The 23,821-nt window shown below is 39.9% G+C and overlaps 1 protein-coding gene across 34 annotated transcripts in view; it reads right to left on the minus strand.

Annotated features, from left to right (window-relative positions):
* The window catches only part of RBFOX1 (RNA binding fox-1 homolog 1), a 1,119,677-nt gene that overhangs the window by 113,055 nt on the left and 982,801 nt on the right, over nucleotides 1-23,821 (minus strand). For 31 of the 34 annotated variants that reach the window (XM_048320436.1, XM_048320431.1, XM_048320429.1 and 28 more), the window contains one exon: nucleotides 12,595-12,837. The exons of 2 other annotated variants lie outside the window; for them this stretch is intronic. In XM_048320436.1, coding sequence (XP_048176393.1) covers nucleotides 12,595-12,837 — 243 coding nt within the window. Of the gene's footprint in view, nucleotides 1-12,594; nucleotides 12,838-16,996; nucleotides 17,024-23,821 lie in introns of those variants that run through there. One more of the 34 variants, XM_048320457.1, reaches the window with a different exon arrangement.

Here is a 23,821-nt window from a genome sequence, read left to right on the forward strand (position 1 = left end):
TAGACAAAAAAACCAAAACTTGAATATTCAGCAATACAAGCCCTCTTTTCTTCCCACTGAACACAAAAGGCTTTAAAACACGGGGCACAGTAAGTTCAATCAAAATAAAAAGTATCAGGTTCCTAAATTATGGCTCCTAGCTAGCTGGTTCTAACCTTAGCAGCTCTAAATGATCGGTGCCTGAAATATGTCAAATCAATAATTCAATTAATTAGAAAGCCACTCAAATGTGGGGCAATACATTACAACTGTTTAGGTTAAGGAAACTGGAGATATTGAGAGTAGCTTCAGCTTGCTATGTGAATAGATTGTCTGTAGTGATATTAAACACATGATGATAGAGGAAAGCAATTTTATATAGTGGGTGGCCAAGGCATATGTGGCTGGGAGGAGCGACACATTTCTCAGTCAGAAACGTGACATACAAAATGACTGATTTTTCCAACAGCAAGACTTGCTACACTTGCCTAGTTAGGACCAGCATCACCTGTATCACCTGGCACACAGCGAGTAGATGTTACACTTCTAGGCATGCAATAGTCTGTTCAGGAAACTTTAACTGTGAATAACCCCAGACAAATACCCCAAATGCTCAAATTACAGCTGGGGAAAACTTTCAGGCAGAAAAATTAGATGCATTGGGCTAAGGTGGACACGTAGAAGCCTGGGATATATAAATTTGTTGTCCTAAAAGTATGTATGTGGAAAAGAAAAAAACAAAACAAACCAAAAAAAACCCAGAAAGTAAAAAAACCCCTACAGTTGTATTGAAAACAGAGGCATCTCTTAATGCAAAATAGTAATAAAATGATAAAAAAGGGGGCTCTCTCCATTAGAAAGCTCAGAACAGAATAGCGATTCAGACTCTAGTACCTTTGATTGAACATGTTTTGTCTCCAAAATGCATTGAAATCTTTGGAAAGTTGACTGCTGTACATGTAAAATGAGAAGTAACACGGGGAATGGCTGCAAGTTTCTTTCAAGAGAGAACAGAGAGATAAAAGGAATGGATGTGCAATGCTTTCAACTCAGTGGGGAAAAAAAGAGAAGAGGGAGCCCAGCTCAGAAATGAGAGCAAGTTCTAAAATTGGAAACACTTGCTGGAGATGGGAAGAAGCCAATAGCAACGTTTTAGGCTGGTGTGAAAGTGCTTTTATTGCATGTGTGAGCCGTTTCACAAGTATAGCTCCTGCCAGCCCGGATGTGAACCCCAGCAACTGCACGATGCAGGAGCCTGCAGGGCTCCAGAGCTCTCCAACACCTGTACTCAAACACAGCCAGGCAGCAGCTCCTGCAAACTCAGCACCCCATGATGCAGGGATCTGTTCCTGAAGCCAATCCCTTCAGAAGCAGCTCTGGCCAATTCCTGTAAACACCAGCACACAGCCCTTGCAAGGCTTCTCTCTCAGGCTGAAACAGTGTTTTGTAGCTAAATTCCTGTGTGCCAGGGTATGGATTTACTGGGATATAGCATCACCTGCTCATGAGGATCAATGGTCGTGCATTAAAAATGATTCAATGTCTACATGGCAAATATGTTGACTCCTCCAATTACACTAATTGCAATGCATTTTAAGATCAACACTTAAAGGGATTACTATAAAATGCAAGTTTTTCAATTTGCTCCAAATCTACTCCTTTATCTCATTTTAATTGCTCTTATACAACCTTCATTTTTCAATACCAGCTAATACTTATTTTTTTCCAAACACACTGTCTAGAACACATTCTGTATTTAAAAAGAGGTCAAAAATGACATTCATATATAAACAACCAAGCTCCATTATTTCTGCTGCTCCAGCTTGAGATAGTTTTGCCACCTGTCCCTGTCAGATTTTCTTTAAAGAAAAAAAGGAAGCTTATGTATGAGAACAAGGAAATACAAATATTCAGAGGTGAAATTTGGCACCCATTTTGCTAAATTTGGCAACAAGGTAATTGTAAACTATGTAAGAAAGGAAATGGGGTAGAATGTGCCCACGAGAAACCATATTTCTCAGCACAATAAATATTTCCATACCCCTAAAACCAAAAGAATAAGCACTCCAAGCAAATAGGCAATAGACTTGCTACATTTTCAAGTAAATGCACAAGTTTAAAGCAAATTTCTCTGGCCAAAACTATGATTTTTTTCCTCTAAGTAAAAATCCACAAGATTTCTTTTTGAGTATCTCTTAGCTTTAAGATTAAAACTTGCAAATATTTTAAATAAATCGACATTTTATAACCACATTTTTGGCAACAAATCTCTTTAAACAATAGCAACAATAATAACTTTTGCAATGTGAACATATTAGAAAATAAATCACATCCTCATGAAAAGCAAAATTAGGTGTCCCAGCATTGTTATAACATGAAAAACAGTAAATTTACATACTTTGAATTTTGTAGATCTCTCTTTTTTCACATGTTATGCTGTTATAACCTGTAAAATCTTTTTTTAACTTCAGCTTCCACTGGAGGAGCTTCAGCTGCAAACACTAATTAGCACAGGCAGGCTCAGAGCTTCCTGGCTAGCTGGGTGATCGTGCCTGCAATATGTTGCAGCCTCGGTACACATCTCATTTTCAAATCAAATATTTAGATACTGCTCTGGAACAGCTGGAACTTACGTGAATCCTTATGAAATTAAGTAGTTGACATCTTTTGACGCACTTTTTATAACAGCAACAAAAAAACCCCACAGACATAGAAAAGACTTGATTGTAAGCATGTTCTCATCTTCTGATTGAATCAGAAGACAGTCTGTTGCCTTTTTTTAAAATCTTTTATAAATCAGAGAATAAAGGAAAAGCATTTGAATTACAATCAAAGCAAAAAAAGCAGAGCAAGAGAAACCCTCCATTCATACTTTGGATGGGATAAGGAAGCTGGGAGGCAGTGCCAGTCTTATCCCAGAGTCTGCAAGCAGTCAGTTTATAAAGATTGAGATGTCCTCAACAGCAACCTTTGTTCCACGGAGAGAGTTTCATGTTCTCTATCTACCCCACCTGGAGGTGTTATCAGGCCTGGGGGGCAGAGGCAGGTGAGGAGCTGCCACACAGGTGCTTTTTTACCCCCTCCTTTCACAGGCATTTTTGCAGAGCTGGTCCTATGGCAGGGAAGAAGCACTGACACATCCTGCTGCCATTTACAGGTGGGTGTTAAATAGGCATCTCCATTTGTAGTGATTATATTTCAGAGGCAGTGGCAACTTCCCAGGTAGGGAAGAGACCAGAGGCAGTGGCAGCTGCTTCAGTGGGCGAGATTTAAAGAGGTCTCTGCTGGAAAAGCAAATGCAAAAAGCCCCTTTAAGCAAGAGTAGCAGAAGACCTAAGGGATCTGTCTTAAAAAGCCGTTGAGAAGTTTTTCTAAATCCAAAAAGGCAGCACAATATTCAACACAACTGCATGGGATATCAGCTGAAAAAGCATCTAGAACCAGCAAGTTGCTGCAATTTGGATACAAAAATACAAGAGAATTCATGTATGTTCTTCACATCAACTATATATTTCCTTCAGAGATTCCATATTCTCTCACTGCCACAGTAAAATCAGTCGTAGCTTTGTACCTCCTATAGGGCAGGAGGAAATGAAAGCAAGCTAGTAGATAATATTGGAATGAGCAAAAACTGAGAAGAGACAAAAAATAGAGACAAAGAATACATAATAAAAAAAGAGAAATGGAAAATGAAAGACTATAAAAACGGAATCGTGTTGTAGAGATGAAAAGGAAGATAAGACAATGAAAATGCACACAAAGATTAAAAGCAGTCAAGAAGCAAGCAAAAGAAGAGGAAGGTTTTGCAATTATTTTTTTTTAAATAGCAATTATTTTGTATTTGTATATAAAACCCTCCCAATGTATTATGGAGGTCAGACATGGTCAGCCCACCACACTGTGTCACAGGTTTGTAAAGAAATTGCCCTATATGTGTAGGATTAATTCAAGACAGAAAAAAAAAAAAAAACCCAGGTTACTCTCTTATGCCTTCTTCTGGAATTTCTACAATTAATTAATAAATTATTGATCGTTTAATGTCTATGTCTGTGCAATTTAAAATGACCAACCAATTCTTTCTGCATATCACAGAAAGACCAAATAGAGCGTGATGTGCATAGTAGAGTATAAGCTCAGTGTAATTCTTTTTCCAGCAAAGTCTGAAAAGAAGAACTTGTAACCCTTCCCTGAATGCAGATCTAGTGAATAAGAACATTTTACTGTCTGCTTCTGCCTGCAATGTCTATCTCAGCCTGTCAAGCCACTGGTAGAGCATAAAGCAGCTTCAAACTTAAAGATGGATTCACCTGCTTGTGGGTCAAGCCAAGACAGAGGGACATGCCTCATTACTGTCTTTCTAATACTGACGGATAGCAAAGTTAAACGTTTGAATGAAGCCACTCTTTCACACTGACCCTAGAAAGGAACAAATTAAGCAGGGAGAAGTGGTAAGCAAGCCCACACATGAGTAACATTTAATTAAAGTAATTCTGTGGGTGGCTGGGTGTGTGGGAAAGCTGAAGAGAGAGATGTGTGGGAGAGGAATGGAAACTTGAGAGTATAAACAGGATTTTTTAAAAGTATTTTCAGGGTTGGGGGTAATAACCCACTAAGCCACCCTTAGCTGAGACCCAGGTGTAGTCATGCAGGAGTGTAAGTTTAGCTCTAGGCACAGACTGTCACATGAAGAGAAATCCAGCCTCATGACTTAAGGAAGAAGAGAGGAAGCCTCTCTGTATGATCTTCACAGCTTTTATCTGCAAACTTTGTCAGTTGTGCAGCTACCTGTGCTACCTGAGCACTCTGACCTCTCTAATGGAGAGGCAGCTTCCTGCAAGCAAGGGTAAGGATTTTGCTGGATAACCAAGAAGTTACAAACTTCTCGTGCCACTGCACAAGGTACTCCAAGCAATACTCAAGTTTACATGCAATTACATAGAGTAGGGGAATGGAGGAATCAACAACTTCTGATGAAGGTGAGAGCCATTAACAATCATGTGCATGTCAATTACAAGAGAATGGAAAACTTCATTGATCTTACCTAACCTGACACAGCCACTCACACATTTAGTGAAAATGAGCTAATTTTCACCAAAAAAAAAAAAAAATCCCCCCATAAGGATCAATTTTAATTAACATGTTGTATCGTGGAGCAAAGATACAGAAGGTCAAATATAAAAGAAGTTGAAATTGGGTATTTCATCACACAAGGTCCCCTTCGAAATTTATGCTCAGTGTACTCAGCAAAATGTGCAGCAATGGTTTTTCTCAATACATACGAACCCAAAGCACAGCCAAAGCATTTGCATGCCATGGCTATTTAGACTGCACAGAGAGAAGAAAAAGTCAACAATGTAACATGTAAAATAATTGGCATGGAGTAGTAAAGAGCCCAAGGGACAATACAAAGTATAGGGAAACTTAAAAAAACAATATTAGCTCAGCTCTTTCAGGGACAAGCAGGAAGAATATCTTAAATTGTTTAATTGGTCAATTAAATTGACAGATTAGAAATTCATTGGTAATGCTTTCTAGAAGAAACTTTTCAAGTTACAGTAATATGACTATCTCTGGTTGACAATGTGGTTGGAAAGACCTCTGCAATGTTTTGTGTTTCAAATCTGCCTTAGAGCTGGCTGGCACTACCCACTGAAGTGATCCAAGAACTGTTAGTGTGCCTCATGAAGAACATTCAGAAGGGTAATCAATGGCCTTCAGCTAACTTATTTGAGCAAACATGACTAAAGATGACAGAGCATAATTGCTCTCTTTATCCTTGTTGGTGGGGGTTTTTTTTTTGGTTTTGTGGAAGAGCTTCAGCTTTACCTTTTCACCAAGTTCAAGCGCACAAAAATGAGGGAAGGAAGTGAAAATCACAATATCTAAAAAGACCCACAAAACCAGAATAATATTTTTTCTGTCTTCTATTTCAACATCATAACCTTTTCTTGCTATGAGAATCAAAAGGTATAAGAAACTGAGGTGATACCTAAATCACAATGATCAGGCACTGAGACCTCAGAAGAACTGGCAGGGTAAGGCTGTTGTCCTCACACCACAATACCGACTCACAGAATCACAAAGCCCAAGTTCACTCAGCAACACGGGAAAAAGAGGGTGGTTATTTATCTTCTTCCCAGCCAAAACAAGAAAACACAAACAGGCACTCCATAAACAGCATCGTAGGAAACAGTCAGTGTCAGGTTCTGTGTATCCTCGAGGAGAATCTATTTTAGAGCTGCCACTGACACGCAGAGGGGCTGAAGTGAGCAGTGTGTTCCTGCTATTCCTTAGCATAAGCAAAGGAGCACACGTGGGCACAGTTGCAAAGCTCACACTCAGGGCTCTCAGCAAGGAAGCCTCTTAGAAGCAATAATGCCTATGATCACAAGTCATTACTGTGCCTCACCACCCCAGCACAGCATTATCTTATCTATTTGGGATGTCAGTTTTGATCTCTTCACTATGGAGTAGGAGCTGGACCAGGTTCCTTGCTTCTGCAGCTCTGAAGCACTCAGGGTCTTGAAATAAGCTCCTTGAAATATTTCCTTCAAGGAGCAGTTGGGACCAGTTATAATAGGTAGTATAAATGAAATAGCACACCATGCTGATACAATAGCCTGCACCAGCAGGGTATGATTTAGATGAATAAACACTGCTGTAAGAGTTGTCAAAGCATTATCAGCTATCTAGCGTACTGGTGGCAAACATCTTGAGACAAAAATATGGCATTGAAGTCGAATAAAAACTGGGTCATTGATACCAGTTGGCAATAAAAAGTGTCCATGGGGGAATCTGACTTGCAAGACAGCCACTTTGTGGTGAAAATTCCAGTTCCTTTGCAGGGGGAGCACCGTGCCATCCTTTAAAGAAGGAATTGGTGTGGTTTTCTGCCCTGGAACTCTGCTCTGCTCCTTGCCAGCCAGAATTACACAGAGAAGTAAGTGAGCCACTCCTCCCCAAGCCACAGGAGACAGCTCCAGGTATCCCATGGAAACCTCTCAGGCAAGAGCAGAACATTGAGAGACAGGGATAACAGCAGCTGAGCTCAGCAGCACTGAGAAGTGTCCCACCCACTCTGCAGACACTTGGCAGGTTGGACCCCAAACAAGTTCAGCTCGAGGCTCCCGAGCACGGCCGCAGTTCCGTGAGGAGCCAGCACAGTACAGAGAACTTGGCTTTGACCATTTCTGCCTCAGTGACACGCTGCTGTAAGATGGACAGCTGGACACCAGGTAGCATACAGCACACTGCTTAATGTGGAATACAATTGCATGAAGCAGCTAATGTAGCCCACACCCCCAGGAGATGGGGAGGTCATGGATCAAACAATAGGAGAGAAAGAGGAGATGAACCAAGGGAGAAAAGAAAGAAACTGGGAGGGGAAAAATCACTTAGGCCAATAGCTTACCTAAAGGACTGAGCCAGAAAAAGAGCTAATAAAAACCAGAAATATGCTGCCGAAAACTGTAGTAATAATCTACTCACCTGCAGGCTTAGATAACACACTAAAGGACTTCACTCTAAACGCTTCCTACTCCCAGCTTTCTTACCCAAATTAATAAGCACAACATAGTAATTGGTGCACTAAACCCCAAAAATGTCAGCAAAGGTTGTACCTATCTCACTTCCCCAAAACAACAAAGTGCAACATGGTAAATAATTTTGCAGTCCAGAGCATCACCCTCAGATGAAGAGATGGCCTCTGCAACATGACTAAAAAAGGCACAAACCTGGACAAATTAACACCAAGAAAAGAAAGCATCAAACTTACAGGCCATTAGATCCCAAGGCACACACGACATCTCGAAGTAAAGCAAGGCAGCTGGAACTACAGACACAATATCTAATATATCAATTATTATCCCACAGAAGTATCAGGTTCAGTGGATGCCACAAGAGGAATTTTGGTAGTAACCAAGCTGAAATTTAGTTCTAACGGTGAAGTTAGGAGGAAAATACCTTATCATCTTCCCAGGCCAGAGACAACCCACACTTCTGCACAGCACATCTTCTACAGGGCTTGAAGAGCACTGCATCCCCTAATGCCATGCTGGGTGCTGATGCCAAACACTTCAGACAGAAAAGCACCGTGCATGGATCACTCCTCCAAGTAAACTGCCTTTTTCCCTCAAGATCTCCCATCCAAACACACAACTTATCACACAACTTTTCAGCTTCTGAAGCCTGGTAAAGTCTCAGTCCAAAACAGAAAGACTGAACAATGATCTCAAGTTTTATGCAAAAGTAGAATTAAGTTTAGAGCGGCTCATTTTCTATATACACGCATAAAACACAGAGCATTACTGCAACCCGAGCTCTTACCACACCATGAGTTACTTCCATTATTGGTATAATACATTTAGAACAGGAAACACTAGAGAAACATTTTCTTTACTATTACCTGCTCCCTTACACATGCCCAGCTAATGCCCTTTTTATTTACACCCACATCTCTTGCTGTCATCAACAGAAGCTGTGCAGGAAAACAACAAAAAAAACTGAACAAGTTTTACTCAGAACTATTTCTGTACAACGGGCTTACATCTATATATGTACACAGGTAAAGGTGGTTTCATAAAATGAGTAAATGTCTTAAAAATACTTCAATACACATAACTATTTAATGTAATGCTCTAAACCACTCTACAAAATCATCAGACACATTACTTTTAGCATAACTTTGTAACATACTTTTCATTGATCCAACCTTCTAGGAAAAAGCCATTTACTATTTTTGTTAATGCCTTAAAGCATATTTGATGCTATGCAACTCCAAAAGTCTACCAGCACTTAAATAACCCACTGCTGGTTGATTATCGATTTTGCATATACTCAGATGCACTTCATCCTTACTCAAAAAACCCAGAGATGCTCAGAGAAGACTCAAAGTAACTTGTGACAGTATTTTATTACCTACCAATGATTTTATATCATTTCAGCTAACTCATCCTGTCTCTAATCATTTACTACCCTTTCATCCTGTCCCTCTGCTCCTGTTTCATAGCATCACAGAGTTAGCAATCCCTGCACATACAATCCAAGCACCTCTTGTTCCAGCACTTACTCTGACAGAATACCATGTTACACTCTTATCTAAATAGATTAAAACTGGTCACTGAGAAAGACACTTTCGAGAAGTACAAGAGCATGTCCAAGAGTACGTGAAGTACTTTTGAACATGAATCACAAGAGCACTCTGCACAAAATTGCAAACCCGTAATAAAACTGATGATTGGAATTTTGTTCAGTTTGCGGCAAATGGGGATCCTGGCAGTGGTTCCAGCTGGGCCAGGATCACACCCTGGGTTGCAGTTAAGGATTCAAGAGAAGTTGCACAGAACCAGTTTATTTTTATTATTTCAATCTTTCCTGGGTATTAGGTGGCACTAGACCCAGTGTGAGCTCCAGCTTCAGTGTATGATTCTTTCAGACAGGAGGAAAGAACCTGGGACACTCAGAGAAAGCCTGGGAGGTATCTCACCTCTTCATGGATTCAGTCCTCCATGGAGGTGATTAAGTCACTTCTGGTGTAATTCTACAATTTAGACAATTTCCCTGCAGTTTCTTAGGTTCACATCGCAAAATTTTAAGATCCATTTTTAATGGCGTATCCAGCTTCACATGCACATGAAATACTCCCATAAATTTGTGAGTAAGAAAATTCAAAAACTGGTCTTGCCTCCGACAGCTTGTCTGAACTACATTAATCACAACAGCATTCTTTTGTGAATGATTGGCCAATTCATTATTCTTCTTTCAAATGCACATCATAAACAGCTTAATGAGAGGAAACCAAGTAAAAATACCGGGACTTACCAAAAAATGCCACTATGTCCCCTCCACTTAAAACTCTTTGACTGGAAATCAACTATTCTCAAAGGTAGCAGGAATTAGAAAGAAACATATTTTTTCTCCTTCAACAATGAAGAGCACATGGAGGTACAATGTTGACACAGTGCTATTCAAGCTCTCTTTCATAATAAAAACTTATATTAATAAATCTACAGAGAGATGTATACAGCTGGACCCTCATGAAGTTACATAGCCCATGTTAAATCTGCCTGGGATCTATCTGCATATATATATTTATTAAGTCGCCACAGTTTGCCAAGAGCAATGGCTAATGACACCCAGCATAACAGATTTTAAATCTAGGTACCTGCAATTAAATTGTGAAAACAATACTTGTCTGTACATTTCCAAACCTAACTGGTGAGCAATGTGTTAAATGTCAGTTGCAGATCCACAGATAAACACACTTCTTGAAAACCTGCCTTTTCATTGCACTGTTCTTGAGGGAGAGCATCCACAACTTTCAATATAACATTGCAATTTAGAAAAAAATATCTTTTTAAAAACCAAACCAAACTAAAACTTTCTCAAATAGACCCTAAAGTCAAAAGGAAGGAAATCTAATTCTTTATAAACAGCATGGGAGCTACTTCAATATGTTCTGTCCATTCCTCTGTAAGAAAGGAAACCAGAATGCAAGGAAAGGATCCACAATAAAAAGAGCAAATAACTATACCATATTCCCTGAATGTAACAGGTTAGTGGAATTGAAGTGTTATCCTGCAGAGAATGGAAATTCACTCCAAGGGGAAACGGAAGGGAAAAGGCGTCTGACAGGTAAAATACAAGTTGGATATTAGGAAGGCAAAAAGCAAGTAAGAGCAGATAGCAAAGGACACAAAACCAAATAACAATAAAGCCTATTTGCATATCAGAAGCAGGAAACTGTGCAGGGAATCATTGGATTTGCTAGAGCTGGGATTGAATAGAGCACTTGAAGAAGATAAGGGCATTGCAGACAATCCAAACCATGTCTTTTCACCAGCCTTTGCTACGGAAAATGTCGGGAAAACACATCCCTGACTTCTCTGATAAAGTGACTGACATTTCTTCAAACTGAAAAATCAAAACGGGGTGAGGAAACACAATCAATTGAAGGCAATAAATGATGAAGGATGAGCTCCTGTCCCACTCCCATCGACAGGTCTTTTACCATTGATTTTAGCACTGTCAGTATTTTACTTCAGGACTGAACAGAAACAGTTTCAAAACATGAAAAGGCTGAGCTGGGCATCACAGTGGATTGTTCAGGTTGCAGCAGCGGTCACAAAAACCAAGCAAAATCAGAGAATATAAAAAGAACAAAAAAGGGACAGTAGGAAAGACTATCTTTTTAGTCAATATCCAATCTCTTCTGGAGTATCTATTCAGCTTAGGATTCCTGCTCTAAACCAATGACAGTGGTATTTGACAAGAGCTGGACAACAATCAAAAATGATAATGGAAGCAAATTTTAAAAGCTGGAAAGAACCAGGAATTTAACTTAGCAAGGAGATGGATAAGAGGGGACACAGTAGAGCTGCAAAGGATACTGTACAAGCAAATAGGATTCTCTTCAATTTAAACTTTCTCCCAATACCGGAGAAAAGGGCAACTCAGGGCAATAAAAAGTTACCAAGCTAAAAATAAAAAGTCCTAAACATTTTACTGCATAAACCGCAGAAGTGTGCAATTAATTCACAAGGATTTCTCCATGATAATAGCAAGGAATCTTCTTCAGTGCCTTTGCTCTTGCTTTACTTTCTTGCTCATACCCACATAAAGAAATTAGTGGCATGGCAATAAACGTAAATTTGCAGAGCTCAATTAAGCGAATGTGTTTTCCCTCTCCTCTTGCCCCAGTGCATGAAACCTTTTAGGCTGGATGTGAGCCAGGAAGGAACGGGAGGTAAGCTGAGGCATGGAGCATGGCTGAGGCAGACATGAGGACAGCCAGGAGAGACGTTTTGAGCACTGTCTGTTCTGTGCTCCATCCTGCACATGTAACACAGGGGGTTGGTTGATGGCTCAGAAATCTGCCAGCTCTTGGCACTGGGTATATTGGGTCCCACTCTAGAATTAAGACAGAAACACTAAACTATCAATGTGTGAAACTTGTGACTTAAATTACAAGGTAGAGCCATCCAAGGAGTCTCTTGCATAATTCATGACACTTCAGAACTTCACATATAAATCAAATAGAAGCAAAGTCTATCATTTCTGCTCTGCTTAGCACAGATCCACATACAACTTGGGTAAAGGCTGCACAAACAAGCTCTCTAGAAAATACAGTATTGCAGACATGCTCTTCGTAACACTAACTCAGTACATTTTGTACAGGATCATTCAATTAATACTTTTTTTTAAAACTACTTGTGTCGAAAACACAGAGGTCATTAAGAATAATCAAATGAGTTTGGTTTGGGGTTTGTGGTTGCTTTCTTTGGCCTTGCAAATGAATGCCTACAAACACTCATTTGCAATGTTTTTCCATATCGGACTTCATTAAAATTTATGCTGTGATTCGTGGGCTGGCTATTAATCATTTTGTCTAAAACTGTTGAAAATGAAACTCCAAAGCTCCGACACTTATTAAGAAGCTCCAAAACCAGTGAAAACACATTCTCCAGGTTCAACAGTCAACTCTGACAGACTTTCAACCTTGACACGGCGACTAAGCCCAACGCAAATGAAGCGTGTCAAGCGCGACATAGGAAAAGCTGTTATTGATAAACATACACGAAACACAGAGCTTTAGAAAGAGCTGTAACCTTGACTTACTGTGGCTGTGCCGGAGACAGTTTGTGCATTTGTGTCAGCTGCACTCTGTTCGGAGTGTGTCTGAGCAGGAGGGTACATGTTTAACGTGTGCTCTGGAACAGTGGTTTGGCCTGTGTAGTCTGGAGCTGGATGCGGATGTGGGGCTGTGTATTCTGCAGGGATACCGTTCTGAGGTGGAGCGAACTGGGCTGAGGCATAAGGCTGTGCCATTGTGTCAGGAGGTGCTGTAGCTTCCTGATTACCCTGTGAAAATCAAAAGGAAAAAAAATAAAAATAAAAAGAGGAAGAAACGTGGCGTGAGATAAAATAAGCGAAGGTCCTGCACCCGTAACGCAGAGAGTGATGAGAGCATCCTGGCCTGAAAAGGGCACAGTGGTTGCTTCTTGAGGAGAACATTTCTTATCTGTATTAAATGCATTTTGCTAACCCTATTTAATATTATTGTAATTAGACAAACAAATCTGCTTCTCGTGGGATAATTGTAGACTATTCTTTAAGCGGGAAAGGTCAGTGAAATCTGCCTGAGCTAATGATGCCTCAACTCAGACAAGGAAGAGGGACAAAGCTAGTTTATTCCAAAGGCTCCTGAGCACAACTACCAGCACAGAGCTCTGGTAAGCTCAGCCTCCAGTCTGTGATCACTCTGACCTACCATTTGCACAACACAATATATGCAACCTACACACGGGACAGGATTTGGGTGCATACTGTTAACAAACACTAAAAGTACTGATACGAAATAATGCCCTGAGACACCCAGAATACTTTGAGGTATTCTGCACTGAGCAATTGCATGCCACAAATGCAAAATAATAATGAGATCCAGTCAAAATATTAAATATTTGAATCTAAAAATGCATCAGTTCAAAACTTTAAATAACATAAAAGAAAAATTCTATGTCAAGAGAAATAGATTTAAGAACTTTAAAGGTTTTACATTTGAAGACAACAGCATTTCATCTCCATATCACAATTAGCCTACAGCATTAAAAACACTATCCTTATGCTGTTATAGAGAGACCTATATTTCCATTTGGCATAATAAAGAAGAGCCGAGGCTGCTAATTTATCAATTAGAAAACTTCTGACTAAATGTTTCGCCCACACCAAAAAGCAATAATTCTAGAGGAGGAAACGTACACTACAATCTTTCTGAACCTATATAAAAAATGCCCAAAACGTGATTTTGCCTGACACAGCATTAGAGGCCATTAGTGCAGGGACTATCCCAACCTCACATAAACTAATTTACAAGATGAAATTATCCCTTCAAATAGCAAGCAACGTAAAAATGCACATTTGAGTTAAAATTTAATTATCTTTTGAACTACTCCACCATTCTCCCACCAAAGCATGTGCAAGTACCTGCCCAAGACTATTGCAGGGATTTTATTTGTACTCATCAGCCCACGATTTCCTAATTTTAAAATAAGCTGTATGAATAAAAGACATTCTTCTGCACTCTGTACTTAAGGGCATTTCCAGCCAATTTCAACTATTTCAGACAACATTTCTCTGACCTGAACTAGTCCTAAACTCAAGAGCTTTTAAGAACTCACACAGGAGTAAGTCTTGGCACTTGACTGGCTTAAAAGAGAAAATTGAAGTAAAAGTTTTTCTTTGTAAAAGGCACTCAGTGTGTCCTAAAAAATTAGAACTTTATATCAGCAATCAAACCCTAATTTTAATCCCATCTTTGCTGCTGGTTTAGTGCATGGCCTTGAGCAAGTTTCCATTGCTTCATTCAACCATCTTTATCATGAAAGCAGTGTCATTTACTGACTTCACAGGGTTAAGTCACAAAGATTTGTTTGCATATCTGCAATCATTGTAAGGTTAATGCTGCACTGAAACTGGCTGTGATAAATTTCTGTGGAGGTTAAAAACTCTTGTAAATGTATACTTTAACCCTCTAATACTAAAACGGTCAAGTTCCTTTTTTATTTCTTTTACCTAAAATTTTCACTACTAAAAAATAAAAATAAAATCCAGATGAAGGAAAAACCCAGGAATGAATGGATTATACCAGAGACATTCATTAAATGTTAAAGAAGTATTTTTAAAACTTGTGTGGGAGGCAGCTGACCTTAAATTTTTTAATCGGCTGTTTCAGGAGGGACTTGAGCAAGGAGTAAGAACGAACAAAAGCAAATCCAGATTCTGCCTCTATAAGCATTTTCACTGTGCTGGTTTTGAAACACAGGAGCTGGTTAGTGCTGGTCCTTAAGCTATTCCTTCCTGTCAGATGCTAAACATGGCACTGGAGTCAGCAGCTGTTAAAAGAGAACAGCAGTGGCAACAGAGGGACCAAGGGCTAATGTCCAGGTGCATTTGATCTAAAGGGTTCTGTACCACCTCCAGTCCTAAACCAGATGTTGCTGAGAACCCCACTGTTTCTCATTAACCTTGACAGCAGTTCCATGAGGACCCTAATTAATATTCAAAGCATCCACACCTAGTGCTAATTACAGCTCATATTTAATTAAGAGGGTTGAACTTTTCTATTACTTTTACCAGCAACTCCAAACTTTTTCAATTTATCACAAAATGGCAAATTGCACAGGCAATTTCAGAACCTCCCCAACATTGAGACTCTTCTACCCCTGTCATTAGACTTGTTCAGCTGAGGTCTGGCTAACTTATTTATAACTGAGACCTCATTAATAAGTAAACAACAAAGGGTCAGGGATTTGTGGTTTTTTTTACTAACTTGTACATATTCAGAGATTTACAGCCTTGCCATTAAAGAAACCAACCCCAGTATGCTTAGAGCAGAAAACTGACACGTAAGATTATCAGTGCAGGCTCTGCAGGTTCATTAAGTTGTTGGAAGACAGGGGACAGTAAAGAAATTAAACTTGCACATGGACTGCAGGCCCTAAGTTTAAAATCATAGTGACAATAAATCTGAGATGTTCATCCCTTAAAATAAGTGACTACTGAAGCTTTTCCTAACCTTTAAAATTGGTGTGAATTTATTATTCATAATTAATTCAACAGACACAGTATTACAACGTGATATAAAAGCATGTGTGTGTAAACAAGTTCTGTACTATTTACTTGGCTAATAATAGCCAGAGCTTATTGTTCAAAATACTAATTTATATCAAGAACAATGAAGTGCCAGCTATCACACATCTGTATATACACGTGGTTGATGGGGACCGCAGACTACACAACAGTCAGATACACTTGAATAGATTTTAAAGAACCAAAAATTCTTTAAATAGAATCACCTCAAACGTTCCTCTAGTGTGCTCTTTAAAATACAGTGAACCAAAATGAATAGAAGAAATAATAAGTTCTAATGCATTAAGCTGAAAATATGAAATGGCCCTAAAAACAACAGGAAATATTGATCCTAAATTAGCCTATGAACTCGGGTATTAGAGTAATTTCAAAGCTGTGTATGACAGTACACAGGCATGGCTTAATACCACCTAGGCAGGAGAAGCTGAACAGAAGTTGTCCCTTCAGACTCAGTTCCAAGTATCTTTAAGATTAAATGACCCCTTAATGCTCACTTTATGCATGGTTTTTTAAAAAAAGTGGTTGTTGGCAACAGCAAGGAGAACAAAGGATGGCAGACAGTCAGGCTCTGCTAAATGTTCTGGCCTGAGTCTTAATGAAAACCACATTTCAACTGAAAAATATGCTTTACGTGGCAGTGTATAAAATCAAATTTATTGCTTTCTGGTTAAATGTTTAACTCTAAAGAACCAAAAAAAAAGATTCCGACGATGTAGGTAAGTGAAGGCTCTCCTATTTCATCCATATTACTCCATTTGAAGAAAAGCTTAGAATTTAAACTGCTCCTACTGTCTCAGATGCCTTTTCAGCATCTCCTGCTCTGAAAGGATTTCATAATTAAGAAATGTATAAAAAGTGTCAAAACATAATAAAGCAAGCTTGTTTTGTTTGTACACAAAGGAGAGACACAGAAATCATTACTTATGCAGTGTTCCTTTTTTTAAAAAACACATTTGCAGCATAAAAATGTATTCAATGAAAACCTTTCTGCTTGCCTGCATTTTGAAGTCTAACTCACAGTTTATTGTTTGTTTTGCTCTATTTTCCGTTTGGTGCATTTTGTTTCTTTGGCAAGAGATATTTCACATTTAGAGAAAGCCTCCTGTACTGTAGTTAAATGAGCCAAACTGCATCGTATCCTTAGGGCACGGAAACAAAGAAGAAAAATGCAACATTTCTCTGCAAACCTACTGGTTCTGAGAGGGCTCAGTTACATTTATCAAGCACATGATCCCCCGTAGCTTGCCCTCCTTCAGACTTAAGCAACAAAACATGGGTTAGAAGTCTTGCATGCAGTGATGCAGCTGGTTATAAGAACTGCCCTGCCCTGACTAAAATCAAGAGTTTCAAGTGAAAATAAAAGTGCAAATACCTGCTGTACCATGGTGCTGCCTTTATTCTCCATAAACTTAGCAGCTGCTCTGGTCCCAGGCCATGCAGCATCTGCCCAAAGCGAGCATCAGTGCTGGCTGAGGGCGTGTGAGCGCTGCAGGGTGTGCAGGGGTGTGGGTGATCGGGGTGCTCAGGGAGGGGAACCGATGCAGGGCTTGCTGACCTCCCTCTCAACATCTGACTGCTCCCAAAACCTGATCCAGATGGGGCTCCTTCAGCGTGCCGGGCCTCGCCCCATCAATCACAGCAGGCCACTCCTCTGGCTCCTGCTACTGCTTATGGAGTGCACCACTGAGCAGATGATTGCACAGAGAAGGAGAAAAAACACAGCTTGACTACATTAATAGCTGTTTAAAAAACATTGGAAATGCTACTATGGAAGTTGCCGGAAGCTGAAGGTTTTTGTTTTAAAATCAACACGGCTGTATTCAAAGTTCCAAAACACCCTAAACTTCCAGGGCTCTGGCTTTGTGATAGCTACGCTGTCCAGCTAAACATGTGCATTTCCATGGGATTAATTCCTCCTCCATGTGGCAGAGTTAATACCAATAAGGTTCCTATTTTAAAATTGCTGAATGCCACAAGCAAACAGTTGATATTGAACTAGCCTAGCTTAGATTAAATGTACTTTATCCTTCCATTCAAATGAAATATTGTTTCCTTTTTTGTTTCATTGCATGACATCCCTCTTGCTTACCAGGGGAAATATTTCAGAAATGCTTCCAAGGTTTAGTTCTGTGAGGCACTTGAAGCAACCTAATGCTTCACTGTTAAAGGGACTTTCCTAGATGCTCTAGAGATAGCTTCAAAATGATTGAACTGCTATCTAAAGAAATAAAGAAAAGAATTTAAAAAAAAACCTAAAAAGATTCAGACAGCCCCAAAGAATACACATTTATTGCCACTCTGTTGCAGACTGCCTACAGACATCAGGGTTCAGAAGCAGGGCAGACACATAACACTGGAATTATTCTAACAAACCTTCCAATTCTAAGGGGCGGGCAGAGCAACAAGCAGTCATCAATTCATCATTAAACTTATATTCCAACTGAAATCTATTGGAATTCTTTAAAGTGGCAGTGTAATTCTTCCAGATTTGCTACTGGCACTCCCCAATTAATGATAATAAAAGCAGCCACTTCAGATTTTTCAGAAGGAATCAGACATCCAACCACGCTGGACTGATAATCACAACTGACTAACTCTGCAAGCTTTCTCTGTTGTAGCTTAATTATCTGACCAGGCCACTTGACTCGCATCATTTGCTTCTGCAGTCACACAAAATGAATTCTCCAGCCACCTCTCTTTTTTGGAAGGTTCAGGACAAAGCCAAATTCAGCTTTCAAAAGTAAGAAAGATAATGCAGAATAACTTTTTTCAGAGAGCATAGGGGGAAAAGATAACAATAAGCAAGCAAAAGAGAATTTCTTTACTACCTTAGCAGGAAAGTACCATTTCTTTTCTCCCATTGCAGAGTAACATTTACTTTTGGTCTTTTTTACATATAACATACTGTATTCCAATAAAAGCCTGTGCTCTTGCTATTGCTGCATATGTGTTAGATAATGACATGTTCCTGAGGTGTGGAACAAACCAGCAACTGAAACATCCCAGCAGCCTGTAAAGGACATTTACTTATATTTAACTGAAAGCAGCAAACAACTTGCAAAAAACTTAGTCTGAATTCCTGCCTGAATTCAAGAGCACATAATACTATGGACACACCAACACTCACAGAGGAAACCTTCCCTCCAACACCTTCACTCTTTCCAACTGCTGAAACTTTTGACTGCCTTTATGATGCTGTAATTTATTACCAGAGCTTTCCTTATCCCACATGGCAATTCTTTCTCCTCCTATTTCCAATGGCCCAAGTGGACATGATTCTACCACACTGACTTGTTTTGCTTCCACATTAACACCTAAATCTTTCTTTTTAAGCTTTCTGCCTCTCCCTCACTTTCTCCAACTCCGACTCTTAAGGTCTTTTCAACAGCAGCTCAACCATGTATGCCATCAACCAATATTTCCCTCGGAAAATTTTTTTCATCACATTTGAAAAGCACAGCTCTCCAAAACAGCCTTAAGAGCCATACAGCCAGCCACTCGGAAGAACTCAGGTTTATCTACAATGAGAATTGATCCTTAAGATATATTTTTTTTTAAAAAAGCATAAAAGGAGCTTGTCATCATCCACAAGTCAGTATAGGAAACTACACCTCATTTGTTTCACACCTTTATGAGAGCATACTGAGGATGATGCAGCCATGTACCTAAATAGTGGGGAGGGAGGGCAAAAATAAAGGATTGGATTGTTGACATAAAAGGTTCGTGAAAAGCCATCTGGAGTAGTGGCTTTTAAAGGGGGTGGTGGTCAATCTTTAGAAGTTTAACTCATCAGCTAGAAGTTCCAGCCCTTTGGCATCAAGACCAGGTCCGAAACTGTTGAATGTCTTCATAAAAGACCATATATGAAGTGTCAGAATGCAAACTCACACGTGACAGCAAACAGGGAGTAGTTATGGGGCTCTGCAGAAGCTACAGGAGTGGGCTGACAAGAACCTGGCCGAAGTCCTGCCCTTGGGACTGGACAATCCCTCGCACTGGCCCAGGCTCTGACTGCCTTGCCAGAGAGGAGCTTTGCAGAAAAGGATCTGTGAGTCCTGGTGGGCAGAGCTGGGTACAAAGCAGTGCTCTGCCTTCAAGGCAGCAAACTGCTCTGCAGGCTGCATTAGCAAAGGGTGGTCCGTGAGGTGAGGAAAGGGATCATTCTTCCCTGCACAGCGCTGGGGAGAGCATCTGGAACACCAGTCTGGAGTGCCCCAGGACAGGAGATGTGCTTGAGAGTTCAGTGGTGGGTTGCCAGGGCAGCTGCAGGGCTGGAGCACATGACAGAGGCTGAGGGAGATGGCTCAGCATCGCCTGCAGAAGGGAGGGCTCAGACAACTTAATTGCATCTTCTCCCACTTAACCAAAGGTTACAGAGACAGAACCCGAAGCTACAGAGTGACAGAACAAAGAGCAACAGCTAAAAGTTGCCGAAAGGTAAATTCTGGTTAGCTCTAAAGAGTAAGATAATGAATGTGAGGGAAGTTAAGCACAGAAGAATGCCGCTCAGAGGGGTTATGGCATCCTGGAGACTTTCAGCCTGAACTCTAAAAGCCCCTGAGCAACATAATCTGTGTAGTTACCCCAGTTTTAAAAGGGATGCTGGGATTAGATGGCTTTGGAAGTTCCCTTTCAATCTGAATCATTCTGTGATTCCAAGTGGTTTCAACAGGTGCAGAATAGCTTCAAAATGGATTTTATACTTTTATCCTATTTGATGACTTTCTTCATAAAGGATGTACTGAAAAGGAAGAGACTAGTTACATCTTCTAGCCTGCTTTCTGTCCTCAAGAAACAATGTCTCAGTTCTTTGAGATGTATTTGCAATGTTTCCTTAGAAAAATATGCTTTCATTTGTTTAATCCACAGCCAGAGCAGTATGGAAGTGGCAATTCTTATAGTGCAGGCAAGACAAGTTTCACAAATGATTTCATTTAATGCTGTGAACTATGACACATTTTCATTTTCTGCCAGACGTTACCATTCTCAGCATATGCAGAGGAGCACTGCCTTACATCTCTATAGAAAGGAGTCATTTTCTCTACCTTCTGCATGACCTCTGTAACAGTAACTACAGCCTTATAAGTCTTCTAATTTTATCTGCATTTTCTCTTCTGAAATAAAATTTATTTCAAAGATTAATTTATCAAAAACCACTGCCACCTTTTAAAGCTAGTATGTCCATTTCCTTCTTTTTCTAATAGAGTGGTTGAAATACCCAATTTTTTAAAATTATTTTGTGTTGTTTTTTTTTACTACAACACTTATTGATGATATGGGGCATAGCAACCCAGGTGACAAACCATGCTTATGTTGCCAGACTATGTCTGGTCCAGACAAAACCCTGCACTGTCCTTTGTAACCCTTTCTTCTGGATTCCACTGAGAGAGTTCCTGCCTTGTAACCCATGCACGAGCATAAATATTTCCAGAATTTGAGCCAAAAAACTTCCCTAAATGACACCTTACTGGTAAAGGATTGAACTCTACAAAGGTTTGGAATCTGCGGAGAAAACTGAACAGCATTCAAACCCAGTTGCAGGTATATGGTTTCAACAGATCGTTTCTAGAACTTCAGTAAGTTTTTATAACATAGCTAAAATAATTCATTGAAGATTTGTTGTAAGTAGAATTCGACACCCCAATTCCAGCCTACTCTAAAAAAACCTGACTGAACCTGACTGAATTTTTCAGGAGCTTGGGACTGGATACAGCTGGTTCCTAGAAGCGTCTAAATGGAGCAATTTAATCCCGTTGATATTAATAGTTGTCACCAAGTTATTCCCAATTTAGAGATGCCACCTCCTCCAGAGTTTCAGTTGGCTTTGCAATGGACGCACCATAGAACAGAGCCAAGGGTTTACCAGATCTGTCAGCCATATAAAGTGGTGAACCTACAGCCCTGTGCTGACAAATCGTTCTTGAAAGCCATTTGTGCCAGAGAGAAACGGGATCAGAGTTTCATGGCTACTTAATTACTGATTAGATGGTGATAGATAAACCAAATACCAGGCAGGATGAGTGAAGAGTGACACAAGGATTCCATACAGAGAACCAAGAAGACAGAACTGGAGACCTTTGTAGACCTTTTCATGCTTCACAAAAGCACCACTGGAGTGGCTGCACCAGAATGAGCAAACCCACCTCTCCCAAGCCTAAGGGCAGCAGCACCCAGCGGAGTTTGAACTGCCCATGTCACCTCTTTAAACTGGACACTTTAAGTAACCTCTTTTAACCAGGGGCACAATCTTTCACTGCTGGGCTCTGATGGAGCCTCAGAAAAGAAAGGGGACATTTCTCTTCATAATCCCTCACAGTGAATCATTTTCTAGGGCAGCACCACAATAACCACAGTTCATCCATCATGTGTGATACAGGTCCAAGCCCCAGTATCACAAATGGAGATCATTACTTGACACACCTGAAATAAAACAAGGAACACAGTCAGCTAGTGAGGGAAATGAAAATGCAATGCCATGAGCTGCCTTAAGTAGCAAAGCTGACAGATCATCCCTGCTCAGCTATTTGGATACAGGGCTGCTTCGAAAGCCAGAATGAGCTGGATTAAATGACAATTCCTGCAAAACTGCCAAATGATCAAATACAAGCTGGTTTGTTTTGTTTTACTTTCCTTAAAACAGGTAAATTTAAGAGTTTGATTTATGTAGTAAGCTCCATAAAGACAATGACATGACTGACTTTGGGATTGTGGAGGAAGACCAGGAGAATCAGCCACAGAGTTATAAAATGGGGCTTCAGAAAAAGAGGTTTCAGTATATCCAGGGAAATGTTATGAATCCCTAAGGTTTGCCCAGGAGAGGAAATGGTCCAAGGTAGCTGCCTGATTGAGACGTTGATTAAAGAGAACTTCAGCATGCAGGAACAAATCATTCATTAGGAAAGAAGATACTTAGCAGGCCTACGTGGCTATGAAGAAAGTTTCTTAACAAAGACACACACAAATTGTGAGCTTACAAGTGGTGGAGTCAAGGCTTGTCAACAAAAGAGAAGCACAGAAGTATTGCTCAGGTACTTGAGATCAAAAATGGGAAGGTTTTTTTTGTCCATCCTAGCTAGAACTAAGACACCCTTAATTCAAAGACGTTACGGGTGACAAGAAGGGTTTTTTTCCAGAAAAAAATAAATCTAGACATTAACCATTCAATATTGCTTTCAGAAAATGCCTGTTTCCAGTCTCTGTTTAAGATTTCCACCATTTTGTTATTTACAATGGAACACAGATGACCTGAGCTGCAATGACCGACTACCACAGCAATGCCATCTTGTTTGATGCCAGTTAAAGCAGCGCTCATTTTTTTGGCACTAAAATTAAATGACGGAACATGATCGCTGATGTTATTTACTCCTAAGATTAAAACGACAATCAAAATATCATTGGGCACAAGAAACAGACAGATTGGCTTCCTGCCTCAGCCACACTTTGCTATGCTTGTTTGTCACCGAGATCATTTGCATACTTCAGTGGATGTTTATGTTAAGATGCTGTTGTAGCATTACCAAGGAACTGTTTATCCAACAATGTTTGTCATCAGCAACCTAAGCCACAGTACTGAAGGAAGGTAAAGACCTTCTCAACGAGGAGACAAAAAAAGCACCAAGATGTGTTTATGCAAAGCAAAATATATTTCTAAACAGTGCTGAATGTCACAACTGCCTAAAACAAACTGAAATCTATAAATAGTGTGTTACAGGAATTTCCAGTTTTGGAGAAGATGACAGAATCCTTTAATGGTTCCTACAGCAAAGGAAAGACTTTCACTGACTATTCTGACTGGTAAGTTCTATGTTGTTAAATCTCTAAAAAGCTTCTGTTACTATGAAAAGAATAGCCAATTTGTTCCCATATTTTCATTTCCACAGTCCCCCAGAATATGGACTAAAACCAGTGTCAAATCTGCAAATCTATATGGCCTCTCCCTGCACATCATCTTTGGAGATTTATTTCCCTACTGGACCTTCTTCACAAGACTGAACACATTCATATGATAGTAAATCTTTCTGCAAAGCTGCTCTCTGCCTATGCTACAGGTGCTTAACCCTGGTGGGCTTAAAAACCATTGCTTTGAACAAGACAGTATTTTCAAGTAGTATATATTGTGGGACTGGATGAAAATTACCTTTCCAGGTTTACAGTTTTATTTTGTGCCTCTGTATGTGAGAAAAGGGTGGAGGAAGGA

This window comes from Corvus hawaiiensis, chromosome 16, assembly GCF_020740725.1.
Source record: "Corvus hawaiiensis isolate bCorHaw1 chromosome 16, bCorHaw1.pri.cur, whole genome shotgun sequence".
Classification (NCBI taxonomy): domain Eukaryota; kingdom Metazoa; phylum Chordata; class Aves; order Passeriformes; family Corvidae; genus Corvus; species Corvus hawaiiensis.